Source organism: Drosophila tropicalis, unplaced genomic scaffold, assembly GCF_018151085.1.
Source record: "Drosophila tropicalis isolate 14030-0801.00 unplaced genomic scaffold, ASM1815108v1 contig_979, whole genome shotgun sequence".
In the NCBI taxonomy this organism is placed as follows: Eukaryota; Metazoa; Arthropoda; class Insecta; order Diptera; family Drosophilidae; genus Drosophila; species Drosophila tropicalis.
In genome coordinates, this window is record NW_027173482.1 from 2,917,328 (window position 1) to 2,927,809 (window position 10,482).

General features: G+C 40.3%; 1 protein-coding gene across 1 annotated transcript; it reads left to right on the plus strand.

Moving 5' to 3' along the window:
* The first annotated feature begins 2,347 nt into the window (after positions 1 to 2,347).
* Positions 2,348 to 3,244, plus strand: LOC137586353 (uncharacterized). The gene has a single exon (XM_068302361.1). It carries the CDS (start codon positions 2,348 to 2,350, stop codon positions 3,242 to 3,244), a length of 897 nt encoding a protein of 298 aa, XP_068158462.1.
* The last annotated feature ends 7,238 nt before the right edge of the window (positions 3,245 to 10,482 follow it).

Genomic DNA, 10,482 nt, shown 5'->3' on the forward strand with positions numbered 1-10,482 from the left:
ATAGTTTTAGGTTAAGAAAATAAAGCAACCGATTGAAGTCAACCTGGTCATCTCATTTCTTGCCATTCGCAAGTGCCTCGAAGCCGCCTCGGTGGAAATCATCCGAAGGCCGCATCATATAAAGCGAGCAGTTTGGGGCTCCGCAAGGGCGCAGCCGTTAGCCAACATATTTATGGTGCCGAAACCCGGGAGGAATGATCTTGGCGATTGGATTTAGAGTGTGATTGCCAGTGGATAGACTGATTCGGGTGTGTACAATTTAACGTTGATGTGTTTGGGTAGGTGTTCATTATGGCTGAAAAACTGTTACCGTTGGCTACGGAGCAAATCACATTGCTCACTTCGCTGGAGAAGTCATTGGCGCGATATAAATCGGAGGAGTCGGGACATACCGAGAGTCATCTTTAAGCCAGATTGGACTCGATTGCCCACCTTCACGGAGATTTTCAGCGCAATCATCACCAACTGATTCAAGAACGAGATAATGCGGAAATAAAGGGCAGATATTTTGACAAAGACATCAGAGACTGTTTCGAAGAAACCTACATAATGGGAGTAGCTGAGATTCGAAATGAGTTGCAGAGGCATAAGGATCGGAGAATCCCGGCGTCGACTGCATTTGATGAGTCTTGTTTGCATCAGACGGTGCATGAACAAATGGGACCATGTTTGGAGGAAGTGAAACTCCCAACAGTTAAACTGCCTACCTTCAGCGGGAAATTTATTGAGTGGCCGGCGTTTAAAGAGGTGTTTTTAACAAGAGTACACCACTGCGACAAGCTGACGGACTTACATCGTTTTCATTATTTGAAGGATTCGTTGGTTGGAGACGCAGCTAAGGATATTGAACATCTAACGCTAATAGCGGCGAACTATGAAGTGGGTTCGAGAATGTTGATAAATTTGTATGATAACAAACGAGTGTTATTTTTACATTACATGGATGTGTTCGATCAGCAATTACCAATAAAATATGGAGATGCGGAAAGTTTGAGAAGATTTGTGCAAACTTCCCGCTCATGTGTGAATTCATTGGAGAAGACTGGTGTGGATGTGCGACAACAGTCTGAAATTTTAGTGTACTACATGATGAAGAGATTACCGAATCAATTAAGAGTGGATTGGGAGCGGTCAATATCTTCAACGCAGAATCTGCCGAGCTTTGAGGAGCTCAGTCAGTATCTTGAAACACAGTACAGAACAATGATTACGGCGTCAGCAGGTAATATCGAGGGAACTCTATCACGGGATAGACATCGGAATGCAAAGCCAGGTGTACATGGGTTACGAGTTAACCAGAACTACACAAAGGCTTCATTTGTTACTCGAGAGACAGACCTATGCATTGTGTGTCAAGGGGATGCACACCTTATCGGAGTATGCAGGATATTCCAGGAGATGAGGCTATCGGAACGAAAGGCGTGTGTAGTGAGGCATCGACTGTGTTTTCGATGCCTTAGACCAAATCACCGAATAGATGCATGTGACAGTGCGGTAAATTGTGAAAAATGTCAAGGACGGCATCATACACTACTCCATGTAGACAAATCAGGATGCGAGAGGCCGCTTGGCACACTAAGGAAGGGAGTTATCCCAACAGCATCTGCGAATGCTTTAATTGGAAAGAGTACAACAGAAACTGCGGTAAGGCACAAAGACGAGGTTTTATTACCAACAGCAATGGTGTGGGTAGAGTCGATAGAAGGCTATCCCTTACAGTTTAGAGCGTTTTTGGATCAAGGTTCACAAGTTTCGTTCATTTCAGAGAATGCGGCGCAAACAGGCTCACATCACGATTACTGGTGCGGCAGCAGAGGTGGAGCTAGTCATAAGATCAATCTACAACCCACATGCGAAATACAAGCTGCTCGCGTCAGTAATACCTCTAGTGAGTAAGCGCATGCCAATCAAACGACTACCGTTTGAAGTGTGGACTCATCTGAAGGGCTTACCGTTGGCCGACCCTAACTTCTTCAGTCCACAAGGAGTTGATATTTTGTTGGGAAATGACCTCTACGATGAGCTGATGTTGGGAGAAGTGTATCGAGGAATACGTGGTATGCCTCTGGCGCAAAATACGCATTTGGGATACATTGTATCAGGAAAAACGAATCAAGAAGCTGGTAGGAGATCGTCCTACACCATAACGGTACGAAGGAAGGAAGCTGATGAGATACTTGAATAATTGTTATGTAAGTTTTGGGAGCTAGAACAATTCGAGGAGGAGCCACGTGGGGTTTCAGTAGAGGATAACTGGTGCGAAGATTTCTTCGTTAAGACACATAGCCGAATGCCGTCTGGGAAATATGTTGTTCGTCTTCCTTTTCTAACATACTTGGACGAATCAATGGTAATTGGAGAATCATATAAGAGCGCGTTAAAACGATTACATTCTCTGGACAGACGGTTGCGTAACGATGCGAGTTTGAAGAACGCTTATGTTGGCACGATAAATGAGTATCTGGAGCTGGGTCAAATGGAACGTGTAACGTCACGGGCTAGTAAGACGGGCAATCCTGCATTGGGGGGAGTCGATCATTGCTACCTACCGCATCACCCAGTCATAAAGGAATCGTCATCAAGTACGAAGGTACGAGTTGTCTTCGATGGATCGAGCAAGACGAGTAATGGAAAATCGCTTAATGAGATTCTAGCAATAGGTCCAAAATTGCACGTACATCTTCAAGGAATCATTCTCAATTGGCGAGGGCTAAAATGGGTATTTATGGCGGATGTTGAAAAAATGTACAGATGTATTAATATTCAACCCGACGACACGCAGTACCAGCGTATTCTATGGAATCCGGACACAAGTGATTATGTGGAAGAATATGCCTGCACGACGGTGATGTTTGGAACGAGCTCCGCACCTTATTTAGCTATGAGAGTTATGAAACAATTAGCTATGGATGAATGCGAGAAGTATCCACTGGCGGTGTATGTTATAAATCATCAAATGTATGTAGATGACATACTGTCTGGTGGCGACAGTATTGCAGAAACGGAGGATGTCAAGAACCAAGTGATTGGAATGCTTCGTAGTGGTACATTCGAACTACGGAAGTGGGCGAGTAATTGCACAAAGCTATTAGAGAACATACCAGTTGAGCATCGAGAATCAAGCGGATTGTTACACATGGAAGGTAATGATACTATTCGCACGTTAGGTCTATACTGGAGTCCCAAAGAAGATGAGTTCCGTTTTGCTTTGCATGTCGTTCCACCAATGAGCTCACCAACATAGAGGACAATACTATCAGCAATTGCACGACTGTTTGATCCCATGGGATGGCTTAGCCCGATATGATTACTGCCAAAATTCTCATGCAGCAACTGTGGAAGGAAAAAATTGGCTGGGATAGCACACTACCGGACACTATTAAGAGAGAATGGGAGAAATTCGTAAAAGAGTTACCAAACATAGTAACTATACGAATACCACGGCATGTTACATGGGGGCTACCGGGTGGTGTGGCTGAATTGCACCTGTTTTGCGATGCCTCGTCACGAGCATATGGAGCTACGGCTTACTTGCGCTTCCCAATTGGAGAGGATAAGTATCACACAGAGTTGCTATTGTCAAAGGGGAGAGTATCGCCAACTAAACAACAACTAACCATACCTAGGGCAGAGTTATGTGCTGCGCTTGAAGCAGCCAAAATGTATAAGTATCTAAAAGAGAATCTAAGAATTAACATTAATTATTCGAACACTATTTTTTGGTCAGATTCTATGATAACCATCAGTTGGATCCGTGGTGGAGCTGCCAACTGGAAAGTATTTGTGTCCAATCGAATAAACAAAATCCTGGAAATCTCAGACGAAAGGCAATGGAGACACGTCGCCTCGAAAGATAACCCTGCAGATTATCTAAGCCGTGGCACGAGTGCAACCAAGTTGGCATCGTGTGAATTATGGTGGCATGGGCCATCATGGCTACAAGGATCGGACATCGAATGGCCTTGTAATGCTATTGATCAGGATTCGCTGTCGGTTGTTGACACTGAAGTCAAAAGGGTGACGTGCCATAAGATATCAGTGGAAGAAATGCCAAGTGTAGCATTTATCAGCAAGTATTCATCGTATACACGACTCGTCTGGATTATATCATATATAAAACGTTTCGTATATGTGGGATTGGTGCCCACAAGAATTAGAATAGTTGTTATATTAAGTAGATTATTTATTAAATTAGGTAATTAATAACGGAACAATAGGTTTTGACAAATTATGTATTGACTCATTTTACACACACGTCGTTCGTCGTTCGTCGTTTTTTCTAGACTCTCGTTTTCAACTCTGCCTTGCCACATCGTCTTCTCTCTCCTTGCCACCTCGTCGATCAGCTGCTTCGGGAGTAGGCCTGGCCTAACAGCGTTACCATACCATCCCCACAGATCGGCCATCCTTAATTGCATTTGCCCCAAATGCGTCGTCGTCGTTTTCAAAGTCGTCATCATCGGCTTTGGATTCATCTGTATCGTCGTTAGCGGTGTCATCATTAAATTCGTGGTTTTCAACATCGTCTTCATGGTAGTCATTCTTAGTTTTCAGCATCGTCGTCATCATCGTCGTAACCATCATTCTAATTATCATCGTTGTAGTCATCATTATCATCATCTTTGGAATAGTCATCATTATAATCGTCATCATCGGAGTAGTCATTTTTATTATCATCATTATCATCTTTATCATTGTAGTTATCATCGTAATCATCATCATTATCCTCATCGTTGTCCTTTCATAAGTTTTCTTAGTTATCAGCCACATCTTCGTCATCGTCTACATAAGGGATCCATTTTTGCATATATTCGGCGCAAGTAGTCGGATTTTTCGGACCATCTACAAAGTGTGCATCTTTAGTGACATCATAAGTATCCTTTGATTTGACTTTAGTTACTCGATAAGGACCTAAATACTTTGGCTTTAACTTCAGTCCACCTCCGAATTGAGTACGTTTAATTGCAACAATATCGCCTTCTTTATAAATTGATGCATGTTTTCGTCGTAGATTATAAGTGTTTTTGTTTTCCTCTTGTAGATTTATGATTCGCTGCTTCGCATGCTTCCTTAGATCATCTCTTTTTTCGTTAAACATAGCTATCATTTCCTCATCAATAATTTGCTTCAATTGGATATCAAACTTCGTACGCATTTTGACTACAACTAATAACTCGAACGGAGTAATATTTGTGCTTCTACAGTGAGTTGAATTTATTGTTTGCTGAACTCTACCAACAAACTTGTACCATTTGCTCGGGTCATCAACAGAGGGCTTGGATAAAACAGATATAATAATAGCATTAAGTCTCTCTACTTGCCCATTTGCTCTAGGCAGTCCGGTAGTAACAGCGTGGTGAAGTATATTCTCTGAACGGCAATACTCCTTAAAGTCTTCTGATGTGAAAGCAGATCCTCTATCTGTAATAATCTGGACTGGGTTTCCAAATGTGAGACTTTGTGCTTGCAATCTCGATATAACTTCTTGGGCGGATGTCGTCTTAGTCGAATATAACCAGCAGTATTTGGTGAATGCATCTATAACAGCTAGGATGTGTTTGTATCTCTTGTCAGTAGATTCAAGCGGACCTAAAAAATCAATGTGGAATGTTTGCAGTGGTTCTTCTTCCTTAGGCAATGGATTTAACAGTCCCTCCTTTTTTTCCTTGTTTGCGGTTTGAGATAATACACGGGATGCAGCACCTAATATGTCGTTCGACTTTGGCCTCAAGTTTCGGTATATAATATTCTTTCGCAATTATGTCTTTCGTCTTCCTAACCGAAAAATGTCCTCTCGCATGAGCTTCTTTGATAAGATCACGCTGAAATGATATTGGTACAACTATTAGTTCGACGTCGTTCACCAGCTTACATAAGAGACCGGCTTTCATAAAGTAATCATTGTGTGATGCTTTTTCAGATAGAATATCGATAATTGCTTTTATCTCGTCGTCTTGTTCTTGAAGATACTTTAGTTTGCTGATTGCGCTTTCCTCGGTGATTAACATTACTGGATTTCGGCTTAAGGCGTCAGCATGCCGAATACGTGTTCCTTCTCTATGCTCCACCTCGAAGTCAAATTCTTGCAGCATTAGTATCCATCGGGCCACTCGTGTGCCAACGTCTCGTTTTTCCATGGTTTTGGTGAAAGCATTGCAGTCGCTTACGAGTTTGAAGCGGATGCCAAGTAAGTAGACTCGAAATTTGTTGAGAGCTTCAATAACGGCTAGTATCTCCAGTTCGTAGCTTGAAAACTTCCTTTGTGCGTCCGTTGTGATCCTGCTCATATAATATACGTGGTGTAGTTGTCCATCTTCAGGTGAGACTTGTAAAAGTACTGCTCCAAACCCGTCAATGGAAGCATCGGTGTGGAGCTCCGTCTCATGGTTAAAGTTGAAGATTTTTAATACGGGCCTCTCTGTGATCAATCTTTTTAACCTCTTGAATGATTCGATTTCAAAATCATTAAAGTGGAATTTAGCATTTTGTTTTAGTAGATTCGTTAGAGGCTTAGCTATTAATCCAAAATTTTTAATAAATTTTCTAAAGTATCCAACCAATCCTAGGAAACTTTGAAGTTGCTTCTGGTTTGAGGGCTGGGGAAATTTAGTTACAGCTTTGGTTTTCTCTTCAGAAATACATATCTTTTGGTCTTCGATTTCGTGCCCTAAAAACTCGACTCTTCTCTTTAAAAAACTGCATTTTTTTAGGTTGATCATCAGGCCGTAATTTTCACACTGTTCTTCTGGACTTCTTTGAGATTTGATATGGCCTCGTCTTCATCTTTAGCTGGAATAATGATGTCATCTACATATGGAATCGCGATATTTTTACGAGTCAGCTCTCGAAATATAGCATTGATGTGTCTTTGGAAAACACTAGGAGAATTTGCTAGTCCAAATGGTACCTTCAGAAACTGGTATTGCCCGTTGTGGGTTACAAAAGATGTATATTTTCGGCTTTCTTCCTCGACATCAACATGGAAGAATCCATTTTTCTGGTCAATAGTGATGAATATCTTCGCACTTACCAATCTGTCCAGTTGGTCTTCGATTAAGGGTAAAGGAAAATGGTCTCGTAATATTATCTTGTTAATCCTTCTATAGTCGATACATAGTCTTGGAGAACCATCTCGTTTTTTACCAGGACTACGGGGCTACTGTACTCTGACTCAGAGTGCTCGACTATACCTTCTTTTAACCATTCATCAACTTGTTGGTCTACTACGGAACGTTCGTTATAACCGATTCTACGCGGACGAGAGTAGATTGGGGTATCGTCATTAACTACGATTCGCATTTTTACGTTTGTCGACTTTGCGTTTACGGGTTTATAGTTTTTTATCAGTTCGCGTACTTCATACTTTGCGGAATTGCTTGCATTAGCTTCGATATTTAAATCAATCTCGTTAACATTTGATGCATTTATTTTCATCAACACCGAAATTTCTGTTTCAAGCTCGATACTGTCACTCTTTCTTACAATTATCCCGTCACGATTTATTTTTACTTCCGCAATTTTACAAAATTCTTCGCCTAAGAGCAAGTCTTCATCAAGAAATTGTTCTTCGACTACTAGAAATACTGATTTGAATTCTTGACCGTCAATTACGAATAGTTTTTCGATTGAACCCATGGCTTTGACCGCGTCGCCATTACCGAACCCGATTAAAAATTTATTGCACTCACATAGCTTTGACTGTTTTATTCTTTTATAAATTTTTTCGGACATAAGATTGTATTTACTTCCAGTGTCAATAAAAGCATTCATTTTTAAACCGTCAATTGTTATCTCTTTATACATACGTGAGGTTGATGTGTTTAGTTTTCGTGTATTACTCACTTCGCGTTTTTCCGATTTCTTGGGACAATCTTTGCCAATATGGCCAAACATGTTGCATTCAAAACACTTTTTACCTTTGTCTTTATCGTCACAGTCAGCGGCTGTATGACCTTAAAGACCACAATTGAAACATTTGATTTCTTTATTTACACTTCGAACTTGCTTTGGCTGCGAATTGCGATCACTTTTCTGGAATTGTTTATTAAAATTTAGTACATTCTTATTCTCACTCTTAGATTTCTCCCGCATTATTTCGTAGCATTTCAATTTGTCTTTAAAGTCTTTTATGTTGTTAGCTCCATACAACATTGATTTGTTCGTACCACTGTCGTCAATACCATCAATAACATACTGGATCAATGCAGACTCTTCGATATTTCCGCGCGTGGATAACTCTTTCATCAGCAAAAAATATTCTTGTAAATTCTCGTTCTTTCTAATTTTCCGATCTGCCATCATCTTATGCAATTGGGCACTGTTTGTCGTCGATTTAAATACATTAAGTAGCGCCTTTTTTAATTTTAACCAGTTAGAAATACCTCGTTCGCTCGCAGCAAAAAGTTTTGCTAATCCTTTTAATGACCGTTTTGCGAATATAAACATTTGTAAATCATTCCAATACATTAGCTTTGCAAGATCTTCGAATTCATTAATCCACACTTCAATGGAAAGGGTATCTTCACCATTAAACGATCTAATCGAGTCTTCGACATCATGAAAATTTAAAGCAAATCTTGGAACACTTTGAATCGGAACGTTTTGAATTGAAACACTGGCTACTGAAGGGTTGTTTTTGTTTCTTTCTTCTTGTGCATCATTATCGTCAACGTCATTATTATCATCTTCTTCGTTTTCGCTTTCGTCAGAGACTTCGTCATTCGCGGCATTAAAATCAGCATCACGCAGTAAATTTCCCTTTTGCAAATTACAAAATATAAAGTTAGGCAGGTCGCTCTCATTATGGTGTAAATGTAGCATATTACATATTACAGCTAAGTCATTATCAGAAAGTTCATCGGCAATATATGACATTTTAATTGCAGACTCTTTATCTGTTCTTTTGAAGTTGTAACCTTGAAATTCGCGTAACCGTTTTCTGTTATTTCTGTCTCCATCCCTTTCGAATACATATTTGTGAAGCAATGCAATGTTCTGTCTCTTTTCCGTACGCAGTTTTTCATTTACAGCACCGAAGTCTGCGAGCTTTGCCATGTTCACTTTTGTATGTCTGTATTGGTAGCGTCACTCTTATATGTGTGTGTATTTTACTTCACAATTTGTCGAAATGTTAAACGTTTGACAAATTCTTGGAACTGCGTTAAAACACTTTTTTTTTTTGTCTTTCAGATCTCACTTTAATTAATTTTCTTTTTTTAATACTCTTACATATGTAAATTTGTCCATCTTATTCGTCGTTTTAGCACTTCTTACTATTTTTTCACATCATTTAGCTTAAGACTTCACATTTTTTAGTTATGTTGAACCGTTATATTTTTCTTCGTTTAAGTAAGGTTGAGCCATCATTTTTTTTTTACTTCATTCAAGTTAGGTTGAGCCCCCCATATTTGTGGGATTGGTGCCCACAAGAATTAGAATAGTTGTTATATTAAGTAGATTATTTCTTAAATTAGGTAATTAATAATGGAACAATAGGTTTTGACAAATTATGTATTGACTCATTTTACACACACGTCGTTCGTCGTTTTTTCTAGACTCCTCGTTTTCAACTCTGCCTTGCCACATCGTCTTCTCTCTCCTTGCCACCTCGTCGATCAGCTGCTTCGGGAGTAGGCCTAGCCTAACAGCGTTACCATACCATCCCACATATATAATTGTCGAACATCTGTGGCAGAACGAAGAGGATCTGGACTCTCAATTGTGGAATTAGAAGAGGGCCTACGTGAATTGATTAGGATGGTGCAGAAGGATTGTTTTAACTCTGAATGGAAGGCGCTATCGGAAGGCAGGGTAATAGCGAAGGACAGCATACTCCTGTCTCTTAATCCGTATTTTGATTCGAACGAACGTGTTTTACGTCTCGGAGGCAGGCTCCGAGATTCCCTGTTGCCCATAAATGAAAAATATCCTTATATATTACCGTATAAACATCCTTTCACAGATCTCGTCATATCTTACAGTCATATTTGCACCTTGCATGGTGGAACCTCACTAACGCTGAATTTTATAAGGAAGAAATTCTGGATTGTTAATGGACGCAATGCAGTTCGGTTTGGAATTCATAAATGTATCACATGTTTTAAGATGAAGCCTCAATTTGCAGGTCAGAAAATGGGAATGTTACCAGCACTACGGGTACGCCCTTCTAGAGCATTCTCATCCGTTGGAGTGGACTACGCTGGACCCGTAAATATTTCGCCCTGCAAAGGAAGAGGACGTGTATCCCAGAAGGGATATATTGCTGTGTTCGTATGTCTAGTGACAAAGGCCATTCATTTGGAACCAGTTGGAGATCTGACCTCAGATGCGTTTATAGGAGCATTTAACCATTTCATTGGCAGACGTGGCCTATGCACAGACGTTTATAGTGACTGCGGTACTAATTTTATTGGAGCCAACAAAAAATTGCAAGTGGAAAAACTGGCATATTGTTCGTACATTACGAAACATATTGCGCCAACA

What these genes read in the sequence shown, in the direction of transcription:
- LOC137586353 (XM_068302361.1), top strand. Translation starts at nt 2,348, where the DNA reads ATGGTAATTGGAGAATCATATAAGAGCGCGTTAAAACGATTACATTCT.